This window comes from Ochotona princeps, chromosome 24 (genome assembly GCF_030435755.1).
Source record: "Ochotona princeps isolate mOchPri1 chromosome 24, mOchPri1.hap1, whole genome shotgun sequence".
Lineage (NCBI taxonomy): Eukaryota > Metazoa > Chordata > Mammalia > Lagomorpha > Ochotonidae > Ochotona > Ochotona princeps.
Window position 1 is genome coordinate 23,546,520 of NC_080855.1, and position 25,645 is coordinate 23,572,164.

The following is a 25,645-nucleotide window of genomic DNA, read 5'->3' on the forward strand; positions in this document are numbered from 1 at the left end:
CACACTCAGGCTCTCTGAGTTGTAGGAGACTGGTGTCGCAAACAATAATTTCACCGTGGTGCCTGACCCAGGCCGCTGGACCACACTGTCATGATGTTCAGGAGTGGGTAGGGAATCTGGAATTGAATCCTGGCTTCTCAGCTTACTGCTGTGCTAATTCTGAGCAACTTTCGGCGTGCCTCCAACTCCTCCTTTGCAAAATGGGTGGGTCACAGAATCACATTTCTCCTGGGGAGCTAGAGGATGAAAAGGGGTCCACCTCGTGCAGCACCTTGGCTCAGGGGTAGGGCGGATTGCATTAGCTGCTGCTGCGTCACAGGGTGATTTTACTATCTAAATTCTCCTGGCCGCTCAATAAACATTTATTATAACAAGGAACAAACATCAGGCCCTTAGAAGCTGGGCTGCCGGTAAGGAGGTTTGGAGTCACTGTTGCCCAAGATCTCTGCCCCACGCCACTCCACGCAGCTCCTGTCCCCTCCACAGGTGCAGGGGACAGAGGCACAGCCAGTCCCAACTGGCTTTGGGGGCTGGTGGGCCTTTCCTTAGGGAAGGTGCGGCTGCTCGGACCGCAGCCAGGGACCGGGACTGGAGGGCTGACCCTGGGCACCCGTGGAGGAGGCGGAGTCCGGAGTCCTGGGCCTGGGCGGTGCATGTAAATCCGTGGGGCGCCGGGGCGGAGCGCAGGAAGCCGGGGAGGGCGGCGTCCCGCGCCCAGGAAAGCCCCAAGCCCGGCGAGCCAGCGCCGGGCAACCCAGAGCTCCCCTACTTCCCGCCTGGGCGCCCTGTCGGCGAATGGGACTGGAACGCTCAGGTAAGACCCTGGGGTGAACTTGCGAGTCCCAGCTCGGGGAGAGAGATCACCCCGTGAAATGCTCGACCACTCCGGCGGAGGCCCCCAGGGCGATCGCGTGCGGGAAACACCCGCGAGCTCGAGGCCAGTTTCAGGCTCTGGCTGTTTTGCCGAGGCGGGCAGCATGGCGCAGGACCCGGAGAGTGTTGTGTATTTGTATAGGGATTGGGGGCTGGGGGACTTGACGCTGAACTTGACGTTGTCTCTGAGCCCCCCAGCAAGGGACCGCCTGCCAGGGACTTGATTGGGGACATCATGGGCGCTGTGGAATCGAGCTTAGAGGACCGGGCAGCCACCGCGTCTGGGCAGCCGCTCCCTGCCTTGCGCCCACGACGCGGTGGGGATGGAGGGCAGGTGGGCAGGTGGGGAGGCCCTGGGAAGTGTACCGTCAAGAGCCAGACCCGTTTGACCTTCGGCCTTCGTCTTCCAGTGTTGCCGCGACGTGGTTGTTCCGATTCCGTGTTAAATCAGGCTATTTCCCAGAACTGTCGCAGCGGGGAGGGGAGGGAGGGAAAGAGAAGACGCCGCCTTGACAATTCGCAGAGCAAGAGTGGGTGGGGGTGTTCTGAGGCCAGGGCTGGCGGCTTACCAGCTATGAATATCAAAGGACCCCCAGCCCAAGGACCCCCAAAATAGGTAGTGGTTGATGGGTTTGTTTGCTTATAATACAGATTCCCAGGCTTTTCCCCTTAGATGCAGATTCAGTAAAACCTGGGACTCCGATTTTTTTTTTTTTAATGAAATCTAGATTGCTAGGAGCTAGATGGGACTGGAGGATAGGGGGCAGGCCAGCTGGGGCCCAGGGAATGTCCCCAGGCCAGACCCATCCCTACCTGAACCCCGCCTTTGCCCCTCCCCAGCCCAGTGCGAGATGAGGACCCTCCCTCCCTGCAGCTCCTCCCCTAATGGCCTTCTGGAATTCCCATGTTTTTATCAAAATCCTGGAGTCTGATGGGCAACCTGAGGTTCAGCGGCTGGATGGGGGGAGCTTTCCAGCCAGTCGAGGCCTGCAGTAAGATAGGGTGGGTGGCACCCACCCTGATTTCTTTTAAAAAGATTTCTTTTTAAAAAGAAATATCCATTAAGCTCCATGACCCTTTGGCTGGCTTGCCCCTGGTACTGGTGTTTGCACTCTGAGGAGTAGCTGCACCTGGAGTTAGAGGGAGGCGGTCTGGCAGGGCTGGGAACTTAGCAGGGGGTGACCGCTGGCTCCCACCCCACCAGAGCAGTGGACAAATCTTCAGGCAGGTTGTGGCAGGGGAGGGGCTGGGCCCTTAGCCAGCTTCACACATGGGGTAGGTGCCAGCTGATGAGACCAACCTGCCGGGATGTGGACCTGGCGTGGCTGGCTGCCTGGAAGGTGGGGCCTCCGGACCTCCATCGGAAGGCAGGAGTGCAGTTTTCTTAGTATTTGTAAAATTGGCCTCGCATGCTGATGGTTAGTGATGTTGAGTCTAGGATGTCTAGTTTATTTGAAAAGTCATAAAGTTTAGAGACACACAACAGAGAGTTCACCCTCCCTCCTCAGATGCCTGCAGCAACCAGGGATGAGCCAGGTCGGAGCCAGGAGGCCAGGGTGCCATCCAAGCACTCAAACGCTCACCACCTGTTACCTCCCAGTATGGCACACTCGTGGAAAGCCGGAACAGGGAGACCCGGCTCTCCAGTGACGTAGGATACAAGTGTCCTTGGTGGCTCGGGAATTATGATGCCCAGCACCCGTCTTAGCACCCGTTTTCAGTAAGACGCTTAGCACATTCTCCAGCACCTGGAAGGCCCACACCAAGTACTCGCAACCGCAGTCCCATCAGGAAGTCCAGTGGGAGGCTCAGGGTCCAGTGCTGACTGGGCAGAACCTGCAATGGTCTCCCCCTCATTCTCAGGCTGCTGGTGACTCCTGGCCATTTGGTTCTGTATGACAGGACAACTGCCCACTCCGCCCCAGCTCCCCTCAAGGCTCCAAATCCTGAGCTTTCTCCTAATAAAAGCTAACGGTGCTGAGCCGGGAGTGAGCAAGACGGTGCGTGAGCAAGTTTGCGAGGATCTGTGGCCTCTGGTTTTTGGTGCTTGCTGTGGAGGTGTGAGCTGCCCCATCTCGGAGTGCTGTGCCAAACCTCCCCTGACCCCGGGTCAAGGAGGGGGCAGGTGGGGTGATGGCCTTGCTGCAACCTGAATCATCTCCGAATCTGAAACTCATCTTGACAACAGAGAGCTAGATCTGAGCTTCCAATTTGCCAGGGACAAGATTCGAGGCAGAAAAAGTCGGCTTGTGCTGGGAGCTGGCGATCTCACGGAGTGGTAGGGAGGCGTGAGTGGGGAGCGTGCCTTCGGGTCTCAGGGTACCTTCCCTGCTTCTGGAGTCAGCAGAGGAGTTTTTGTGCACTTTAAAGAAAATATCTATATTTATTTGAAAGGCGCAATGACAAAGAGAGAAAGATCCTATATCTACTAGTTGAGTCCTCCAAGCACTACAATCAGCCTGGAACTCCATCTGGGTCTTGCACAAGGGTGGAAGGCACTTCAGGACTTGGATCTTATCTTCTGGTGCCTCTCCAGACACATTGATAGAGAGGGGACTGCACCATTGGAGGTGCCTGTGGGGCACACCAGCACTGCAGGCAGTGGTCCACCTGGCTAACCAGCAGGACGACTTTTCAGAAGCCGAGAGGGGAGTGGGGGAAATTTAGCAAGAATATGGCCTGGCTGAAGGGTAAGCAGAGCTTCAAGGTGGGTTTGGAAGTGGGGGTGGGGTGGGAGGTGCATTTGAACTTGGCGGGGGGGGGGGGTGATCAGGGGACCTCTTCTGGGGACTCCTGTCCCTGCCTGGAATTCTCAGGTTTCAGTTCTTTATCTGTTGAGTTCAGTGGGGGTCTCATTAGTTACAGCCATGGGTTCACGTTAAGCAGAATTTGAGAACAAAGTATGTTTAGTTAGGGTTTAAGATCCAACCACTCCCGAGGGAAGGAGAGAGAGAGGGGTTTCACCATACAGTGTACCTGCAACTTCCGTTCCTCAGAAGGGGAGGGTGAGCCCAGGAGTAATTGGTCGGGCCCCCCTGGAGGAGGTGACCTCTGAGAGACACCCCAGGCCCAGGGAAGGGAGTAGGCAAGGAGCAGGCAGGACCCCACTTCTGGCCTTCCTGCCGGCCTACATGCTGGTGCTGTATAAACGCGCCTGCTCTTGCCTTTCCAAGAAACGGTGATGGCTCTGCGGCTTCTGCTTGAGGCCTGACTGACTCACTCTCTCTTGGGGTCCGGGGGGTGGGGGAAGGGGAGGGAACTGGAGCCACCTCACCCCATGTGGGCTGCTTCAGGGACCTGTGTGGGCTGTGTGCCAAGACCAGGCAGGGTGCTTCCGGAAGCCTGGCTGCATGCTAAGGCCAGGCCAGGAGCTCCGTGTAACCTCACGGCAGGGGCTGGGCTGCCTGCTTCTGAGGAGAGAGGAAGCAGGCAGTAGGCAGGGCTGAGGAGCTGGGGCCTGCTAGGGTCTACAGAAACCCAGTTCCAGGAGAGGAGGGGCCAGAGCCTGCAGCCTGCAGAACGCATCCCCCTTCCCTTTGCCCAAAGCTTGAAAGTCTGAAAGTCACCAGGGCTCCTAGGAGTGGAGTGACAACTGAGGTCTGTGTGTCTGTGTGCACACTCGGCGAACGTTCTGGAGATGAGGATACGGGAGACCCAGGAACAAGGTGCTAACACGGGGAGGGGGGACGCTTGCTGCTGCTGGTCCAAAACCTGAAGGCAGATGAGCAGGGTATGCAGGAGAGGAGGGCTCCAGATGGGAAACACACCTGTGGGGGCCCTGAGGTAGGGACAGTGTTGGTGTACCTGAGAACGGGTGTGGTTGGACGGAATGGAGGTCAGGGTAATTTGCAGGTGCCAGACACCTGCCTAATCTCCCTGAACTTTCGTCATAACACGGTGAGTTCCAGCCACTGTCTGTAGATGCTATGACGAAGGCACAGAAAGGTTCAGTAACCAGCCAGGGGTCCCACAGCAAGGCAGGGCACCTGAAAGGTGTAGAGTCCTCAGGCTGTTCGCCATTGTGTGTGTGTTTTGTTTTAATTTAAGATTTGTTTATCTTTATTGGAAAGTCAGATTTACAGAGAGGAGGAGAGACAGAGAGGAAGATCTTCCGTCCGCTGATTCACTCCCCAAATGGCTGCAACAGCCAGACCTGAGCTGATCCAAAGCCAGGAGCTTCTTCCATGTCTCCCAAACAGGTGCAAGGTCCCAAGGCTTTGGGCCGTCCTCGACTGCTTTCCCAGGCCACAATCATGGAGCTGGATAGATAGGAGGCCGGGCCGCTGGGACACGAAGTGTGTCCATACAGGATCCTGGCACGTGCAAGGTAAGGACTTAGCCACTAGTGGCTAACACGCCAGGCCGTCACCACTGTGTTTAAACACAGTGAATACTACCTGAAGTGCTGAGGACCCTCCCACCGTGAGGCAGAAGGGATAGCGCCAGAGCTAGAGAGCTAGACAAAGCAGGTGATAGACAGATACATAGAAAGAATGAATGCATGAATGGAATGTAGGAACTATTCTCATTCCTTGGCTCTCTCCCCCAAGGTTGGGCTGGGGCTGAAACTGGGAGCCAAGAGCGTAGTCCAGATCTCCCAGGTGCAAGTAGGAATCCAGTCCCCCAAGCTGTCACCTGCTGCCTCCAGGGTGCACCTGAACTGAGAACTGCAGGCAGGAGCCAGAGGCAGACGTGGAACCCAGGCACCCACAGTGGGTCCTGGACTCAACATCTGCTCTCGAGTTGTACGTGGTTACCCTATTGACTGTGCACCTGCCATCCCCGTGCCCAGCCCCCCTGTCAGTGTGGTCTGGCTGTGGTTGCTTCCTACAAACCCCACATTGCACAGGATCTGATTCGTCTGCAGATCAGCTTTCGAAGGAGCAGTAGCTCCCCAGCATGGTGGGTGGGGCGGGAGTTGCCAAGTGAAGGGGCACAGCAGGTCTGTGAGGCAGGCCCTGTGCGAGGCATGGGCAAGCAGGGGTGAATGGCTGTCCAACCGTTTCCCCAAGGTGGTGGCTGAGGCCTCCACTGCTGACCCTGCTAGGAAACAGCAGATTCCTGATCCAAACCCAGAAACCCAGAAGCCCATGCCACGGACTGTGGTTCCGAGCTTCTTGGCCTGGGGGATTCAGTTTGAAGGAACCCAAGTGTCCACTGGACAACCAGGGAACAGAGGCCCCGATAACCATTTTTGCAAATCTCGTGGGAGGCCTGAGGTTCTTGAAAGAGGAAATGAAACTTCTCCAGGAAGAGCAGTGATACAGTGCCTCCAACCTGGGCCTCAGTGGCCTTTATAGACCAGGAATTGGAATCCAGCTTCCTGGGGGACCCCCTACCCCACTCGCATGGTGACCTGGCCCTGACCAATACTCTACCATCATGAGTCAGGCAGCCATAAAGGTCACAGCCTGTTTGCTTGTCCCGTCAGAGAAGACCCAGGAGCTGGTACTTCTGATAATGCAGTCTGTGGTCATACCTTATCATGGCCATATGCTGCCCAGGGATGGCATGAGGCTTTGCCAGTTAAGTCTCCCACCTGTCTCACTGCATGAGCTGCTATCAGTCAAAGTTCCCTCCATCCTGAGATTGCCTGTTGGAGGCTAGTGTGTGTCTGTCTTGTTCCCCGATCCGCTCAAGGCTAAATGGTTATCATTTTTCTTCTGCATACAGCTTTGGCTTCACCCCAGGAGTCTGGCCTCACTGCCCTTCTCTGCCCAAATAACATCTTATTTCTCTTTCCATTTCCATTTTAAGGGTTACTTCAGAGTATTAGGTGCTTTTCAATGTTTTTTGAGGCGGGTGGAATTTTTTTTTTAAAGTTTTCTATTGTTGGCTCCTATATTGGGTCTTTAGAGTGATTGTATGTGTAGCTTCTATGACAGAGAATGTGTTGAGGTGGCCTTGGCTAGACTTTCTGGTCAGTATTTCTGAACGAGTCTTGTGTGTTTGAAAAGAAGGTATGTTTTCTGCTGGATGGGAAAAATCTATGAGATATCCGCTAGATCAAACTTACTGCTGAGAGAGGGATCTGCCAATTCACTCCCCAAAACCCCTAAAGACGAGGCCTGGGGCAGGTTAAAGCCAGTAGCTCCACCCGGCATCTCCCACGTGGGTGGCAGGGACTCAAGGACTCCAACCAACCACATCACCTGCTACCTCCCAGGTGCGTTAGCAAGGAGCTGAATGGAAAGTGGAGCAGCTGGGACCTGCACCCACGTTCTAATATGAGATGTTAACATCCCATAGCCCTATAACACCTGCCCCTTTTGTGGAAATTTGTAGAAAAATGGCTAGGAAAAGGCTATGTCAGTGTCCCTTTGTGTGTAACTGTCACTGAGTTTATATACATTTATTGGATTTACTTGAAAAACAGAGAGAGAGATCTAAGTGTCACATGGAAGGTCCAGACTGGGTTCCTGGCTCCTGGCTCCAGCCTGGCCCAGCCCTGGCTGTTGCTGGTGTTTGGGTAGTGAGTCAGCAGGCAGGACATCTCTGTTTACTGCCTGTCTCTGTCTCTCTGCCTCTTATTAAACAAAACAAAACAAGCAAAAAACAAGAGCAAGGCGTGACCACTCCCCCTAGGATGTGCCCTCTTGTCCCTTGCCATCACCCCCCACAGCAAGGACACAACCCTGACTGAAGGTGCGTGGAACCCGCACCCGTGCTAGGAACAACCTAGAGTATGACAAATGGGAGAACTTGACCGAGAGCCTCCTCTCAGCACACCTGTCTGCAGATAGGCAAGGGAACAGCTGAGCTCTGATCTGCGCCCCTGCTGGCCCTGCCAAAGGGGCAAAGTCCCAGGCATTGTTGAGGCAAGTCCACTGTGGAGGGCAGGGCTGGCTCCTCTCCAAAGCTCTCTGAGCTCCCCGCCCCCCCTCCCCGCCAGGGAGGCCTCAGCCTCCTCCTCTTTGCAGGGGGCATGTTGTACCACACCTTCCTGCAAGTGGGAGAGACACACCCAGATTATTGAGTTCCTGGTTGCCTACTCTGTGCCAAGGACCTACAGCCAGGAGGCATGGGTTCAAACTCCAGTTATTATTTTTTTTTTCAAGATTTATTTACTCCCCAGTGACCACAACGGCCAGAGCTGAGCCATTCTGAAGCCAGGAGCCAAGAGCCTCTTCCAGGTCTCCCACGTGGGTGCAGGGTCCCAAGGCTTTGGGTTGTCCTTTCTTACCTTCCTAGGCCACGAGCAGGAATTCGGATGGGAAGTGGGGCTGCTGGGACATGAACCAGAGCCCATGTGGGATCCCGGCAAGTACAACGCAAGGACTTTAGCCACTAGGCTACTGCGCTGGGCCCTCCCATGCACCATTTCTACCATATGTGGGGTTGGGGAGGGGGTTGGGATTCACAGCAGTGCTGTGTTTCTCAGTGTTGGGGTCAGGGTTGAACAAGCATGGGAGTGGGGGTGGGTCTAATGCTACGCTGGGTCTGATGAGTCAGGGATGGAGGCTGAAGTTGGGGGTAATGGGATCCATGGGCTGAGTGGCCTAGGGTGCCTTGGCCTGCTGGGAGGGGGGACCTGGGGACAGTTGGTGGGGGAGACATCTGCCAGCCTCAGGTCCCCGGGAACTGTGATAGTCTTTGCTAATACAAGCAGATGGAATCAGTGTGTTGGTGTCAGGTGGCGTCCCTGCTCCTAGGGCCTCGAATCATCCCCACAGGGTCCCTGCCACCCAGCTGGCCTTCAGGGACACTCCATGCCAGAACTGATGCATGTTGACTTGGTGGTGAGAAGTGGATACTGAAAGGCTGGGACGTGGCAGGGGACCCTTTGGACAACCAGCAGATGTTTCTGGAAGCCCCTGGTGTGTGCCAGGCTCTGTGCCGGGCTCTGGAACAGCCTCTGGCCTTGTGAGAGAGGGCATGCCTAACCCAGGTGGTGGGATGGCACCTTTTGGTACGAGGCAGGTCAGGCAGCAGAGAGCGGGGGGCGGGGGCCCTGGCAAACTTCCCTTCTCAAACTGGACTTGGCTTCCGGGATCCAGGGTGGGAGTGCTTGGGTCCCAAGTGTCAGTTGCAGATGTTTGCACTGCTGTGTCACGACAAGACAGTCACACCTCCAGAGCCCTCAGCCTTTGTGTCCAGCCTGAACCTTCAGGCTCTGCACCCCTGGAGCCACTGCCCAGCCCCCAGTTCCCTGCACCCCATGTAGCCCCAGACCCCTGGAGCATCACTCCTGCTTCAGACCCCTGAGTGCTTCTCCCCACGGAACCTGGGCTGCTGTCTACCCACACCCGCCTTCTCTCCCAGAACTTCCCCTTCTCAAGGGCCCAGCTAGGCAAGTGGGAAGCGCGCCCCCTCCCCAGTCTGGCTATTCTTGTTCATTCTTCTCTCTTCTCATGCCTCTCTCACAAACCTTTTGAATCTGTACAATGGGCTCGGGCACTGAACTTGCCTCCCAGGGAGGTCATCGGGCAGCACTGTCTAGGTGTTGAGCAGAAGGTGACGTGCAGGTGGCTGTGCTGTGAGCACCTGCCCTGTGCTGAGTGGGCGGAGAGTGTGGGGGGTGGCGGTCCCTGGAGGCAGGGCAGGTGATCGGAGCGGAGCGCAGGTGCCAGAGCTTTTTGCATCAGGGGACCTGCAGTGCCCTCACCTGCCTGCGCTTGTGTCATGCTGAACCCCTTGAGCCCCAGCGGCCCGTTTCTTACACTGGCCCCTCCCCCATCCACACAGAGCTCAGGCGGAATGCTCTGTGCCTCCTGCACCCTTAGCCCTCCGCCCCAACACCTACCAGCCATGCTGTTGGGGAATCCTGCTGATGGAACCTTCAACCCGGAGCCAGGTTCCAGCCAGTCCCTTTTACCATCCTCCTCCCTACACCACTGGGGTAAGCCCCTGTATCTGGCATGGAGCCAGAACAGCAGCCTCCTCACTGGCCTTGTCTCTGCCCTTGACCCATGACCTTTCATCTCCCACCCCCAGCCAGAGGCTCTTTGTTTTTTTTTTTTTTTAAAGTTTGTTTATCTGAAAGGCAGAGAGAACAAGAAAGAGGGAGAGAATCTTCCATCACTGAAAGATCTTGGTCACTTGCCAAATGCTTGCAGCAGCCAGGGGCAGCCAGGGCCAAATCAGATGGAAACCAGGAGCCCAGGACCCAGTTTGGCTCTCCTCCAACGTGGGTAGCAGACACCCAAGCACTTGAGCCATCGCTGCTGCCTCTCCAGACATTATACTGGAGCTGAGCCAGAGGCCAAGGAGCTGGGACTCGATGCCAGCACTGTGATATGGGATGCAGGAGTTCCCAACTGGCAGCTTAGGTAGCTGTACCACAACATTGCCCTTCTTCCCACCCCGACCTTTTAAAAGCCCCATTGTATCACTTTGCTTGGAAATCTCTGGTGACTCCCAGTCTCACTCACACAATTTGTGAAAGAAAAGAATGAATAAATGGATGGTGGGTGGCTGGATGGACAGATGGTGGATAAATGAGTGAGTGGGTGGTGTAGAGCCTCTGTAGAGGCTGGCGCTTAGCAGGTGCTGGGGAAGTGCCAGAGGCTGAGAGCTGGGAGCAGACAGCAGGCACTCAAGGCAGGCTGGGCACTCTGTCACTCCTGCTGAGCAGGGCTGGAGCAGCCTGGCAGGACCCAGGTTATTTGGGGACATCACCATCTGCGGTGAAGCTGCAGATGCAGCGGCCGATGCTATAAACCCTGGCTGGCCTGCTGCTGCCCTGGGAGCAGCCAGCATGTCCCTGGGCCCCTGCCAGCTGGGCCCAGATGTCCTAGACACCAGAGTAAGCTCTAGGGTGGCTTCAGAGCAGGAACTCTCAAGACAGGTTCTGAGTCAGGAGGCAAGAAGTGCGGGAGGCCCCTGCACCTGGCTGAGCTGGGCAAGCTGTGGGTACCTGCAGGTCACCACAGTAGGCTGCCAGCTCTGGCCATGGTGACCATTTGGGAAATGAACCAGTGAATGGAGGATGTGTCTCTCTCCATCTTTCCTCCTCTCTGTAAAATCTGCCTTTCAAAGGAAAAAAATAATTAATCCTTAACAAGCAAAAACACCTCGGTCCTCTTGGGCATTGGATGCTCTCAGAGGAGACCAGCCGTTCACATACCTGCACAGGTGAACGCCTACTGCAAACGGCAAGTTATCATTTACAGCCTTCTCTGTAAGCTGGCAGCCTACTGTGGGCCACTTCTGTGAGCCATGGATGCCCTTCTGTGAGCCCTGTCTTTCCCACAGGGCTGTTGGTCTTAGCGAGTTGAAAAATCTCTATCTGTTAAGGCCATGAACCCTTTGTGATGTGGCTTTCTGCCTTTTCCTAGGTTTTTTTTTTTTTTTTTTTTTTTTTTTTTTTTTTTTTTGTCCACGTTCCATTAATTTTTAAGATCTTTGATCTAGGGATGTTGAAATTTTTTTTTTTTTTTTTTTTTTTTTGCAGTCGAATCTTGTTAACTTGGCCACGTGCATCTCAAAATGAAATGAACATTCATGTGTGTAACTTCACTAATAAGATTTGAGATGGTGATAACTTCTGGGCCACAGGTGCTGTGATAAGGGCTCCAAGGAGGCCTCTCCAAAGTATGGACGGCTTGAAGGGGGAAGGGAGCGAGAGAGGGTATCCAGTTGTCAGGGGACAAAGAGAAGGACATGAGGAGGGGGCATCTGAGGGTGGTGGGCTGGATCATCAGGGATCTTGGATTTTATTCTTCATTTTTGTAAAGCTTTTTATTTTCAGATCGTTGCAGATGCGTGTGCAGTTGTAAGAAGAGTACTGTCTTTCTGTACCCTTCAGATCCCGCACTGGCGGTCGTTAGCTTACACATCCTGACCTGGGTGTTGCCAGGATGGTCGCTGGGCTCCCTGAATGCATGTACACGTGTGTGTGTGTGTGCACATGTGCTCACAGTTAAATCACTGTGTGTGTGCACATGTGTTCAGTCTACACAGCTGGATCCCATGGGGGGTTTCTGGACATCCACCCCGCAGACAAGAGACCCACAAGGCCTCGTCACCACAGGGAGCCCTCCTGTGCCCTTTTATGGCTGCATGCAAGGTCCGGCCCGCCCACCCCCGCCCTCAGCCTCGGGCAGCACTGTGTCTGTTTTCTGTCACACTGCTCACAATCTCAGGAAGGTGTCATGGGTTCGTGGTGTGTGCAGTGGTGTGTGATTGCCTTTTTGGGATTCGCTGTTATCACACAGAGGCCTGGATTTCATTCTGAGTTAACCCTTTGCCTAGATGAGGGGGCCTTCTTAAAGAGAATTGTTTATAAAATTTGAGGGTTCAGCGTGATAGGTCAATGGCTAAGATCCTCACCTTGCATGGGCCAGGATCCCATATGAGTGCCAGTGTGTGTCCTGGCAGCTCTACTTCCCATCCAGCTCCCTGCTTGTGGCCTGGGAAAGTAGTCAAGGATGACCCAAAGCCTTGGGACCCTGCATCTATGTGGGAGACCCAGAAGATGCTCCTGGCTCCTGACTTTGTATCGGTTCAGCTACAGCCATTGTAGCCACTTGGGGAGTGAACCAGCAGATGAAAGATCTTTCTGTCTCTCCTGCTCTTTGTAAATCTGATCTGCCTTTCCAATAAAAATAAATAAAAGCTTGGCTCAGCACGGGGCGCTCTTTCCAGCAGCCATCACTTGGGAGTGGGTGCCTCATAAGACAAGGAGAGCAAGCCAAGGGTAGGTGGCAACGTATCACTGAACTGAGGCAGGGGACCCCTGAGGTGCTTTCCAGCCCCTGCACGCCCTGAACAGCGAGTGGAAATCATCACCTCGGCCACATGTGTGGCCCCCAAAGCTGATTCCTTTGCTCAAACGCATCTTTGTCCCCCATGCTGCTAAAATGCAACACCCAGGGCACGTGTCCTGGTGCAATGGGTTATGCTACCGCTTGCAGTTCCTAATGGGTGCCAGTTCAAGTCTCGGCCACTCCACTTTCCGTTTGAGACCTGGCTGTCTCTCTCTGTCTCTGTCTCTCTCTCTCTGTAACTCTGCCTTTCAAACAAATCATAAGTAAATCTTTAAATTTTAAGAAAGAAAGGGACTGGAGTGAGGGATGGGAAGCAGGTTGGACACAAGTGTTTGGAGAGGCCCCTATCTGGGAAGTGGAGCGCAGTCCCCCACCCACCCGCCACATCTGCTCGCGTGGGACTCCCCAGCTTCTGCCCACAGGGGGTTCTCTCTTCCTCATGCAGCCCAAGGCGTTTTTTTGTTTGTTTGTTTGTTTGTTTGTTCCAGAAGCCTGGGTACACTGAGGCAGGCCATTGTGTTCTGGTCACCAGTTCAGGGCTCTGCTCATGTCACTCAGAAGAGATGGAGGCCATTTGGGATCCCATTCGCAGATAAGGAGACCAAAGAGGCACCAGAGGGCAGCTTGCTGGCTCGGGGTTCACAGATGGTCCAAAGTGGGAGGTTGACCCCTGGATGCGGGCGTGGAGGGGCCTGGCTCTCCAAGGGAAGACCACCCAAAGAAGTAGCTCTTGAGATGTGTGATCCTGGCTCAGGATGGAAGGCTTCTTGTAAGCAGGGTCAGAAGTGAGCTGCCTCCTGAGGAAGGTGACAGGGGTCCAGGTGTGCGCTGACCTGCTCTCGCTCTGTCTCCACAGGCCCCTCCCCATCTCCCGATGGGGTGCCTTTGCTCTTGGCTCCTGCTCCCTGTGAGCTGCCTGATCCTGATGTGGACGGCAGGCTCTGGTAAGTCACTCCCTGTATGTCAGTCCTTCTGGTCTGAGGGGCCTGGGGTATGTCCCAGAACTAAAACATAGATCCGTGAAGATTGCGTCGTTAGGCGAGGGGACGGGGCGGATGGAAGTTGAAGTTGAAGGTGGAAGTTGAAGCCCTTGTCTAACAAATTAGTTCCAGATCCCTGCTGCTGGGCGCCAGCAGGCCGTGGAAGGAAACAGCATGGGACAGCAGCAGAACAGCTGTTTAGGGGAGCAGGTGACAATCGGGGGTTTGTTTGCTTGGGGTGGATTGGACGGCAGTTTAATCAGCTCAGATGGGGCCTGGTGCTGGGCACGGACCAAAAACACTCCCTAGGGAGCAGGTGCTGAGTGGCCTAGAGCTATGGCGAGGCAGGGAGTCAGGGGAGAACAGCTCCTTCCCCACCTCACACCTGCACTGGGGCAGGTGCTCGCCAGGAGCCGTCCCAGGGCAGGCAGTGAGTGAGTCCTGGTCCTGGCCCCAGTGCTGTGGAGCATGGTGTGCACTGGTCCCCGTGGTACCTCCACCGTGGTTTTCCGACCTGTCCCTTTGGTCCTGATTGTCCTCTTGGCTTATGGTTCCTGATGACTCAGAGAGGGCACTCCCATGTCTCCCCAGGGAGTATCCGGGTCCTGCACAAACCCACCTGCTTCTCCGACTACATCAGTATCTCCACCTGCCGGTGGGAGATGGACCGTCCCATCAACTGCAGCGCTGAGCTCCACCTGTCCTACCTGCTGGACTTCGTGGTCCCTGAGTAAGCCTGTGCTGGTGTCAGGGGCCGGGGAGGCTGTGCCCAGTGGGGTTGGTCCCAGGAGATGGTCTGCTCTAGGCGCTATGCCTGGTGCAGGTTGCTGGGAGGGGTCAGAGGTGAGCAGGGGTGATTGGGCAGCTGGAAGAGCAGGTGGCTGGCTCTTTGGGAGAGGAGGGGCGTGGCAGTGTCCTGGAGGAGTCGGGCAGGCTGCCTGTGACCAAGTCTGACTCAGCATCAGTATCCACAGAAACTACACGTGTATCCCCAAGAACAGCGAAGACACGGTGTGTGTGTGTGACATGTACGCGGAGTACATTGTTGGAGGGGACACCTACAAGCTGGACCTGTGGGCAGGGCCACAGCTGCTGTGGACAGCCCTCTTCCAGCCCAAGTTGCACGGTGAGTGGGTGGGGCCGGGGCCGGGGTCTGAGTGGTGGAGGGAGCCAGCCTTCTCCATTTTCCCATCCTCAAAACGGGAACCCCACCTTCCACCTCGGCACAGCTGTTTAAAGCCCCTGAGTTAAGTGTCCAGGAAGGCGTGTCGGGAAGGGTCATCCTTAGTAGTAGACACACTGGTTGTGCATGGGAGATGCTCCTTCCACTTCCCGTTGCCTCTCTCAGTGGCCTTGACCACGGCAGGTGGACCCCCTGCTGGGACCCTGCGGTCCTGCAGGAATTCCGCCATGAGCTTGCTGCAGCATGGTGAGGAATAGAAGGCTCTACTCACGTATGGCTGTGTCCTCACTGAAGGTCACACAGCCTCTCTGAACCTCAGCTTCCAAAAGGCATTGTCAGCCCCATGTGACGCTGGAATAACTTCTGGCTCCTGTCTCACGTCTTAACGCTACTGTGCAGTGGAAGCAACATCCAAAGACCGCCCCTCCCAGGGATTAAGGTTTTCAGAGCAGGCAGAGCTGGCCTCGCCCTGGCTGTTATGGACTTTTGGGGAGTGAACTAACAGATGGAATCAATCTATCTCTCTCCCTGTCAAACAAATAAATGTTTAAAAAAGACTTTTTTTTTTTTTTGGTGCAAAACAAAATTTGGAATCCTTCTCTGATTTTCTTGTAATACGTGATTTCCGTGAGCTTTCAGGCACCTCTTTGTATGCATGGATTTGCACATTTTTTGTGCATGGAAATTAACTCCGTTGTTTTTAATCCTTTTTCCCCACTGACATGTTGAGGTGTGCTCTTATGTGTGATCTCATGGATATGGTTGCTTAGAAAGAGAATTAAGTTTTAAAGCAGGTGGGTCAAAATCCAGAAGCAGGAACTTGGCAAATGAGAGTGTGGCATGCAACTGTGGCCAAAGTCCGAAGATTGCATTGTGATGTGGCTCATCCTTTTGCACCACTGTAGACAGGAAGCTAGAGACACTGAAGTGCTGTGTAGAATTCTGTGCTTTAAAAAAAGAAAGGAAGGAAGGAAGGAAGGAAGGAAGGAAGAAACTGGGCCTAGTGCGATAACCTCGTGGCTAAGGTCCTCACCTTGCACGCACCAGCATCCCATATAGATGCCGATTTGTATCCCGGCAGCTCTACCTCCCATCCAGCTCCCTGCCTGTGGCCTAGGAAAACAGTAGAGAGTGGCCCAAAGCCTTGGGACCCTGCACCCGTGTGTTTGACCTGGAGGAGGTTTCTAGCTCCTGGCTTTGGATCAGCTTAGTTCTGGCCATTGCGGCCCCTTGGGGAGTGAGTCAGTGGACAGAAGATCTTTCTTTCTCTCCTCTCTGTAAATCTGTCTTTGCAATAAAAATAAATAAATCTTTTTTTTAAGTGACATTTTTGTCATTGTCTATTTTTTAAATTATTTTCATTCTTTTCTGTGATACAGATAGGTACAAATTTTTTCCTTTCCTCCTCCAACCTTCTGCCTCCACCATCCCCCACCCCTATATTATTACAGCAGTTTAGTCCTCCAGCAACAGTGCTGTATTTTTTAAAGATTTATTTATTTTTATTGAGATACCATTGTCTCAAATAGCGGCTTTAATGCTGAGCCCCAATTGTGTGGAATTGGGGGAATTTTATCATCATCATCATTGGGCTCCCCCTCTCAAGTTTCTTAATGTCCATGGGGCCCCCTGCAGGGCTCTGTGGCCATGCTGCGCAGGCAAGGCCAAGGCTGGAACATGCCTCCACCCCCTGCATCACCCCTCATGCACCCCTCTCTTCCACTCCACAGTGAAACCCAGGACCCCCGGCAACCTTACAGTGCACGCTGACTTGGACATGTGGCTGCTGAACTGGAGCAACCCGTACCCATCAGGGAGCTACCTGTTTGACACGCTGTCCTACATGGTCAAGGTCTCTAGTGAAGAGGACCCTGCCGATGTAAGGGGCTTGCTGGGTAGGGGCGGGGCCGACAGCAGAAGCTGCCCCCCTGTTCTGCTCAGAGGAGTGGAGCCCTCTGGGCCTCCCAGTTTGGGAGTGTTCCCAGTTTGGGAGGGGGGCAGTGCTGTGTGGGAGCGGGTGAGACTGCAGACACATGACGGTCTCCGGTTCCGAGAATCTGAGGCCCAAAGCAAAGCGGTCACTCACTGGGTTGCTCAAGGCTGACCCACGCAGGAAGAAGACTTGATGGACGTCTTTGGACAGATAAGAGGCTGTGGCTTAGAACTTCCCTGGAAAACACAGGTTCAGCCATAGGTCAAGGCCACCCACAGTCCCATTCACTTCTGAGGACACCTGTGGCAGGTGCTCCTTGTTTTTCCAGCAGCGGTAGTGGGAAATTAGTTTCTTTTTTGCAAATTTTTATTAGAAAGGCAAGTTTACAAAAAGAAGAGGCAGAAAGATCTTCCATGTGCTGGCTCACTCCCTAAATGGCTGCAAAGGCCAGAGCTGAGCCAGTCCAAAGCCAGGAGCCAGGAGCTTCTTCTAGGTTTCGCATGTGGGTACATGTGGGTGTAGGGTCCCAGGGCTGTGGCCTGTCCTCCACTACTTTCCCAGGCCACAAGCAGGGAGCTGGATGGGAAATGGAGCTGTCGGGACATGAACTGCCACTCCTATGGGATGTTGGCACATGCTAGGCAGAGGATTAGCCAGTTGAGCCATCAGGCCAGGCCCAAGAATTTTGTTTGTTTGTTTTAAGCAAGAGTGACAGAGAGGAAGAGGCAGAGGGGTCACGGGTCTACTTCCTAAATGCCCACAAGGAGCCAGGCTCTGCCAGGCCATAGGATGCCAGGTTTGAAGGAAAAAGTCACCATTGGTTTTTCCTGTTGGTGGGTCAGGAGTGACAAAGACTCCCACCCCTAAAGCTGCCCTTCCAAGCAGCTGGCTGAACCTAAAGCAGTCAGTGTGGGAGCTGGCTGCATGTTTCCCTCTAACTAATCACAGGCCAGAGAATGGGATTGCTGTGATCATTTTAGACCAATGAGCATCAACATTGGCTTTGTGGATTTGTTTACCTGTCCTGATTGGTGGAGGGGTAGATGTTGGGCAAGTGACCTGGCTGTGGCTCAAACTGGGTAGAAAAAGAGAATGTGGGATTTGGGGGATAGAGCTGTTTGTTCCCCTCAGTGCAGACTAGATAATGGAGAGGGCATTTTGATTTGGGAATTGAGGGTTGCTTAGGGGTTTTTAGACAGGACATGAAGAGGGGGAGGGCAGGCCAGGCAGAGAGGGAAGAGGCTTGGAGGTTCATGGAATGATATGGTGGGACATATGCAGTGAGCACATAGACAGAGAGGCTCCCAGTCGGACGAGGGCTGTGAATGCTGTGGTCACCATTTCTCAGGTGCCCGTGGCAGCTAGGCACTGCACGAGTGACTGGGCAAACCCTGCATGGGCCCCTCCAGTTTAGAGATGTGGGCGTGGGAAGAGTGACCCAGCTGGACATGACTGTCCTAGGCCATCACACCTGTGCATGGTGTAATCTGCCACCTCCTCACCCACTCCTGCTGGAAACAAGTCCAGGTCCTGCCCATCCTCTGGGTGGTACAAGGGCAGGATCAAGATGGAGACCAGGATGTATCTTAGAACATAGAAGGCAGCAGGCAGCTTGGGCTCATTTGCATCTCATTCTCTGAACAGTGGTTCCTGGGCTAAGGTTCCTGGGGACGAGGCCTTGAACTTTAGTCTTGACCGTGGAGTCACCTGGGAGCCCCTGAGGGATGTGTTGGCTCCATTGGGGCTGCTGGAAGAGCACCCAGTGCTTCTCTGGGCCGACCCTGTTCCAAGCACCCAACCTCACAGCCACTCAGGTGGCAGGAGACCCGACGTGGAGGTCCAGAAAGGTCATGTCACTTCCGTAAGATCACACAGCAGGAGTCAGAAATAGGGGCCATGTTCAGACAGCGTGACCTGATGTGGAGCAAGGACAGAATATCCCTCCTTGAAGGTGGTGGGGGGCGGTTCTCGGAAGGTCCGAGAAGGCCAGCAGCCAGGATAGAAAAGGGACATGCCCTCCCTCACCCCACCCCCGTCACAAGCAGGTACGCTTACGGCTCGCTCTCCTCTACCAGGTCAAAATCTACAACATAACCTACCGGGATCCCAGCGTGCGCCTGGCTGCCAGCACCCTCAAGGCTGGGGTCTTCTACACAGCGCAGGTGAGGGCCTGGGCTGAAAGCTACAACAGCAGCTGGAGTGACTGGAGCCCTAGCGTCCGCTGGCAGAACCGTGAGTACTCAGAGTATCTGCTCTGGGCTCCCGTTGCATGGTGGCCAGAGGCCTTGGGGTTGATTGTTTCTCACCGCGAGGAGCAGCATTAGCGAGGGGCGTGGTATGTTAGCCAGCACCACAGGGGCAGGTGGGCCCACCTGTTGCATGGCTGAACCCTCCTTTCTGCTCAGGGAACAGTCCGGTGTGAATGCTGCTGGCTGCTGAGTGGCTTTGGAGGGGCTGTCATACTTCATCTTGTTATACTCCAGGACCAAAATCCTTAACCGTTTCTGTGCCCTGGGTCCCTTTGGCAGTCTGGCAAATGCTACAGAGCACCATCTCAGGAGAGTATTCTTTTTGATGTATGTATTTATTTGGAAGGCAGAATCATTTACACACACTCAAAGAGAGAGAGAGAGAGGACAGAGATCTACCCTCCCTGTCATGGTGATGTTTGATCTTCATGAACCACTGCATGGAGAGAAAGGCAAAGAAATGGTGCTACAGTGGGGGTTACACCCTGGGCACCTCCTTTACCAGGAGGCAGAAATCTTTCTAGAAGCTTCCCAGGACATCCCCAGGGCTACCCAGCATGAAATGTATAGAGTCGGGCTTTGAACTCGAGTGGTCAACACACTTGGCCTCTGTGTTTCCAGTAGGAGAGCTACAAGTGCAGCAGGTTGGGGGTGGGGTGGGGGTGAGGAGGTGAGTTGGGCAGGGCTACCAGGACAGGAAGGGTCTGGGAGCAGGAGGAGGGTTGAGGGCGGGGGGGTCTGCAGCTCTGGGCTTCCCTTCCCACCTGCAGAGTATGCGCCGCCCTTGGAGCAGCGCCTCCCGCTGGGCGTCAGTGTATCCTGCGTGGTCATCCTGTTCGTCTGCCTGGCCTGCTATTTCAGCGCCATCAAGTGAGTCCGGGGCGCAGCACGGGACACCACCCAGCCCGTTGCTCTGTGTGTGTGCGGGAGGCATGGGATGGAGGAGGACAGGGAAGGGCTGCTCTGCTCTGGCCCCTCATGGTCTCCTGAGCAGCTGCTCGGCGCTGAAACCAGGACAGGGACTGTGGAGACCTGCATCCCAGTATGGAGATGGAAGATGCTCCATCAGCCAGGTCCCCAGGGGTGTGGGGAATGCAGGGCTCCAGGTGATCCCTGGGCTGCATCTCTTTATCACCTCAGGGGGCCCCTGGTTCTGTGTAGACACTCAGGCATGGGGCCGGAGCCGGACGAATTTGAGACGGTTGCGCAGGTAGACAAGGCATCTGGCTTTGAACCTGGTCTTGGTGCTGGTAGCTGGTAACTGACAGGGCTTTGCCGGTTGGAATCAGCAGTGGGGACACCAGGCAGCGGCCACAGAGCCCAGGCCCCAAGGGACGGTTGAGGGAGGGCTGCCACGTGGTGGAAGAGAAGTTACAGAGTCACAGTGTCTCTGGCCTCAGTCTACCTCTCTCTGAGATGGGTCCAGCTAGACAAGGGATTGACACAGGGCAGGTGCCTGCCCTGGGCTTGATCGTCAGCGACCCAGATGGCCCTGGGCTGGTCATCACTCCCTCCAGACACAGTGTCTCCTGGTGCTCCCACCTCCTGGCTGTGTTGGTCTCAGAGCCTTGCTCCCTGGACCGCCCCATTCCCAGCCCTTCCCAGCACTCTCTCCTGCACCACCACCCTCCAGCCCTGCTTGGAAGCCATCACCCACAAGATGTCCCTAGGCACCTGCCCCATTCTTCTGCACATCCCCTTTTCTGCTCATCACCACGAATGAATGGATGAATGAATGAAGTGGCGTAATCGCTTCTGTACCTGTTCCTCGCAGCCCCTTGCTTAGTTCAGCTGCCAGGGCAGGGGTCTTGGGCACGCTGTGTTGCCAGCACTGAGTGAACACCTGCTGATGGGCAGGGATTGGCAGCTTGTCCCTCCCTCCCTGCCAGGGCCCCGTGGCTCCAAGCCCACCCAGGAAGAGAGTCTATTTTCTTAGATGTCCCTCAGCCTGTGCGCAGGAGTGTGATGGAGAAAAAAATCTCACTGTGGGGCCTCATTCCTGGTGGGGTCCAGGGGAGAACAGAGGCGACCCCTGACTGCTGCAGTGTGACCCTAGCTCTGCCACGGTCTCCACTGTCCCCCCTACCTGATGGGGTCTCATGTGTAGAATGGGCTTAAATGAAAGACATCTTGCTGCCGGGTCAGGATGGGACTTCGGTGGTCCGCCAGCCAATGGCGAAGAAGCAGGTATGGGAGACGAGACTGGGACAGTTTGGGTAGGAAGGATGCCTGCCTGTGGAGTTGACATCCCCCTCCAAGCCCTTCTTCTGTTGTCCTACAGGATTAAGAAGGAGTGGTGGGATCAGATCCCCAACCCCGCACGCAGTCACCTTGTAGCCATCCTCATCCAGGAGCCCCAGGTAAGACGGGGTGCGGGGCTGGGTTGGGGGAGCTGCCTGTGTCTGGACACCTCGGGAACCTGGACGGGTTGGCATGGTGGAGAAATATTTTGGAAGGCTTTAGAGGAGGCAGGCCTAGTAGCTTCCTGTGGTCCCAGGAACCCAGAGCTGCCCCTGCCCCTCCCTCTTCTGGCCCTGAAGAGCTGCTGAATCTGCCAGGGCCAGGTCCCCTGGAGGGGAGTGACTCTCCAGGGTTTTGCCCTCCCCTGGAGGGGAGAGAAGATGCCCTGGGTCACCCATAGGACATATCCCAGGAAGCTGCTTTTTTAACCAAAAAAAAAAAAAAAGAAAAACAGGTATTTATTTTTATTGGAAAGGCAGATATACAGAGAGCTGAGAAAGAAAGATCTTCTATCCACTGGTTCACTTCCAAAGCGGCCATAATGGCCAGAGAAAAGCCAATCCGAAGCCAGGAGCTTCTTTCTGGTCTCCCAGGCGGGTGCAAGGTTCTTACTGCTGGTCCTGGACTGCTTTCCCAGGCCACAAGCAGGGAGCTGGATGGGAAGTGGAGCAGCTGGGATATGAACTGGTGCCCATATGGGATCCCGGTGCATGCTGCTTCTCACTGCGTGCCTTCTCTTACATTTCAGATGTCACCGTGGGAGAAGAGGTCCCCGGGCCAGGACCCAGCCAAGTGTCCGTGAGTGTCTGGGCTTGCCAGGGTCCGGGGGAAGAGGGAGGCGTGGTAACCTGTGTGCACCCAGAAGATGACAGAATGGGCCACATGCCTGCCTCCATGGCTGCCTGGCATTTGAGGGTAGCAGCAAGCTGGGCAGGCTGGCTCTTGGACCAGCAGGGTCAGGTACAGGCAGAACCCATGTTTGAGAGTACCCAGCTTGGGGCAGCCATGCCAGTTGTTAAAATATTCCGCCCTCCTCCGAGTGTGCCCACACCCCTCCCAGGGGTTATAGTGCCTAGCTTTAACCCTTGCCTTCCCATAGCATCCCACGTCAGCCCCATCCTTCCTGACACAGGCTTTTCCTCACCCAAGAGACCAGGTTTGTTTTAGAGGTCAATGGGTTATTAAGTCAGGTCACAAGCTACCCATCCAGGGCAATTTGAAGTCAGGTTTTGAAGGGTGCATAGGAGCTCATTAATCCTCAACACTGGGCCCTGACCTGACACCCTTTCGTGATTACAGTCGCTGGAAAACATGTCTGAGCAAACTCCTGCCTTGTCTCCTGGAGCACAGCATGAAGAGGGATGAAGAGGCATCCAAGGGAGCCCGAAACGGGCCTCATCAGGGCCCCAGCAAGGCCGCATGGTGCCCTGGCATCGCCAGCAAGATAGTCCTGTGGCCGGAGAATATCAGTGTGGTGCAGTGCGTGCAGCTGGTGGAGGCCCAGGTGCCCGGCGAGGAGGAGGTCGTGGAGGAGGACAAAGCAGGCAGCTTCTGCTGCAACTCGCCCACAGGCAGCCGTGGCTTCCTGGAAGGCAGGGAGGGCATCGTGGCCCGCCTCACAGAGAGCCTCTTTTTGGACTTGCTGGGGGACCAGGATGGCCACTGCATCCAGCCGAGCCTGGGGGAGTCGTCAGGTGGGACTGTGCAGAAGCCCCGGGCCCAGTCCCCAACCTCAGAGCTCACCATAGAGGCATCTGAGCCAGGCGAAGTGACTTCTCCAGCCTGGAACCCGGCTGGTGCAGTGATCGTAGCAGATAACCCTGCATACCGCGGCTTTCAGGCCCAGTCCCCAAGTCCTGCCGAGCCTTCTCCTGACCCCACATTGCTGGCCCAAAGCCTGGAGGAAGTGGACTCCAAGAGTCCTGGCAGTTCCCAACCTGCCAAGCTGGCCAGCATGCTACAACCTGAGCCAACTTCAGGAAGCTGGGAGCAGGTGCTCCGCCAATGTCTCCTGCAGCATGGGGTGGCCCCAGCTCCCATTCCCACCGGTGGCTACCGGGCATTTGTGCCAACCACAGCAGAGAAGCCAGCCGGCCCTTCTGCAGAGGCTGGATACAAGGCCTTCGCAAGCTTGCTGGCCAACGGGTCTGTCTGCGCAGAGACATCGGTGCCTGGGGCCAGCGGTGGGGAGGGGGGTTATAGGCCCTTCCAGGAACTCCTTCCCAGCACGTCTGGGGAACCAGCCCTGCACCCTTTGCCCCTGTTTACCTTTGGACTGGATGTGGGGTCTCCCAGCAGCCCTCAGCCCTCACAGCTCCCCAGTAGCTCCCCAGAGCTCCTGTGTTTGCAGCCAGATGGGGAGAGGCACAAGTCGCCGCCGCTGTCTCCGGAGCAGGCCACAGAACCCTTCAAGGATGACCTGGCCAATGGCATCGTCTACTCAGCCCTCACTTGCCACCTGTGCGGCCACCTGAAACAGTGTCACAGCCAGGAGGAGGGTGGCCAGGCCCAGGTGGTGGCCGGTCCCTGCTGTAGCTGCTGCTGCTGGGGAGAAGGCCCCTCACCCCCCAGGAGTCCCCCCAGGGCTCCCCAACAAGCTCACCTCCCTGCAGCATCCTTAGAGGAAGGAAAGGCCTCACCGGGCTTCTGGTCTACCCTGAACAATGCTCAGCACTTAAGCCAGACCCCTCGGGTGGTGGGTCTGGATTCCTAGGGGTCCACATGCACAGGGTTTCCTAAGTAGCAAGCCTCTTGTAGTTGAGGTTTTCAGATGAGGTCTGAAGGTATTTCCATGCCAGGCAGACAAATTTCCCAAAGATGGGGAGAGCCACGGCAGGAAGGAGTGACCTTGGCCAGACCATGGGCCCTAGGGACTCTCCTGCCATCAGTGTGTGCCACATGCCATGAAAATAGGGGCCACTGGGCAGCTCTGACCCCACAGTGGTACCTGCCAGGGTATGCTAGCCCCTAGCTGCCCCAGCAAATGTTCCTGTGACAGCCCGTCAAAGGTTATGCATTCATGCATGAAGTCACATCCTGCATTTGGGACCTGGGGTGAGCTACCTCCAGCGACCTGAATTGGAAGCAGCAGGGAACCAAGCTGGGAAATCTGGGGAACATGGCTGAGGGAGGGTGCTCCTTTGGCTGCCATGGGTCGATGCCAGTGGCTGAATCAGTGCTGTTGATGTGCATGGTCAAGCGGGAGCCACACAGAAGGAAGTGCCCAGCAGGGACACTTTGTTGTCAGATGCCCATGGGGACCCCTAGGAACCGGGCAACCCCCAGAATCAGCTAACCTCATTCCTTTGCGGCTACTCTGGCCCAACACCTGCTGGCAGCCACTAAGAGCTAGGTGATGCATGCCGAGGGCCGGGCAGTTGAGCTGTGAGGCACCACTTAACCCTGCATACTGACCCACACTTGGGGGGGTAGGGGGACTGGCGAGCAGGATCTTGTGTCCAACAAGGTTGGTTGTGTCTCCAAGACTTCGCCTGGTGGCTGTGTGTGCTGGGGAGGGGGCAGAGTCCATGTGTATAAATAAAGGCTGTTTGTTTTCCGTCTCTGTCATGTATTAAGCCAACATAAGCCAGGTGCCATTCGCTGGGAGGGCTTGACCTCGTGAATTCAGTTGTTCATTCTGGAGAAGCAGCGCACGGGAGGTTATGTAACTGACTGTCCTCCGTGTGGCTTCCCCGACTTTGAAGCTCGGCGTGCAGTTGTTTGTTGCCTGAGGAGGAATCCTGTAGGAGCAGTGGCGGAAGTGAGCCAGGGCGAAGTAGGAGGAAGTGAAGGGTGTGTTGGTAACCTCATCGCCAGGGAGGGCAGCTGGCGCCAGATACCCTCGCACGGTGCATGCCCGTTTCTCCCCCAGAGGGGCGGGAGCCACAGCCTTGGTGCTCCAGTTCCCAACACTCATTCTACCAGGGCTGCTGCTTCAGGAAAAAAAAAGAAGAAAAAAAAATCTTTGGATGGAGAGCTGGGGAGACGGTAGCATGTGGAGGAGATGTGGACATGACCCTGGCAGTAGCTTTAGCCAAGGTCACCCAGTTGGGTCATGCCAAGCCTGTAGGGAGATACAGGCAGCGTCTATCTCCATCAGGGAATCCGGTGCCCAATATCCCAGGCAGGTGGCCTGAGCCCAGAGCAGGAGCAGCAGGGGGCTTGTGTCCATGGTCAACTCAGTTGTGAGATTCCTTCCTAATCCAGCATCACAGGGAGCTCACCGCCTTATTCGCTGAATAATTTATTCTAACAAAAGTATGCAGTGCAGTGAGCGTGTTTCCATCACTGCAGAGAAAAGAGGAAGTGAGGAAGTATTCGGCCCAGAGTGGCAGGGCGCTGTCTGGCCCCCTGCTGTGGCATCCTTGTGACTAGCCATTTGCTTTCTTTCTCTACATAGTGAGAGTGCCACAAAACACCAAAAGGGGTGTCTCCTGGATGAGCAGTGGGTGGTGAGAGAGAGGTGGAAAGTGGGTGGT

At 55.4% G+C, this 25,645-nt stretch overlaps 1 protein-coding gene across 2 annotated transcripts; it reads left to right on the forward strand.

The window, feature by feature from the left end:
• Positions 1–683: 683 nt before the first annotated feature.
• Positions 684–24,250, forward strand: IL4R (interleukin 4 receptor). Of its 2 annotated transcripts, none has more exons than XM_058680429.1 (10): positions 684–814; positions 13,438–13,525; positions 14,153–14,291; positions 14,527–14,687; positions 16,475–16,623; positions 18,753–18,909; positions 19,697–19,796; positions 21,208–21,286; positions 21,916–21,965; positions 22,467–24,250. In XM_058680429.1, exons 2-10 carry the CDS (start codon positions 13,456–13,458, stop codon positions 23,878–23,880), a joined length of 2,319 nt encoding a protein of 772 aa, XP_058536412.1. In that variant the 5' UTR covers positions 684–814; positions 13,438–13,455; the 3' UTR covers positions 23,881–24,250. The 2 variants fall into 2 exon arrangements, with proteins under 2 accessions (XP_058536412.1, XP_004587175.2); XM_004587118.2 differs by having other exon boundaries at positions 14,536–14,687.
• Positions 24,251–25,645: the final 1,395 nt, after the last annotated feature.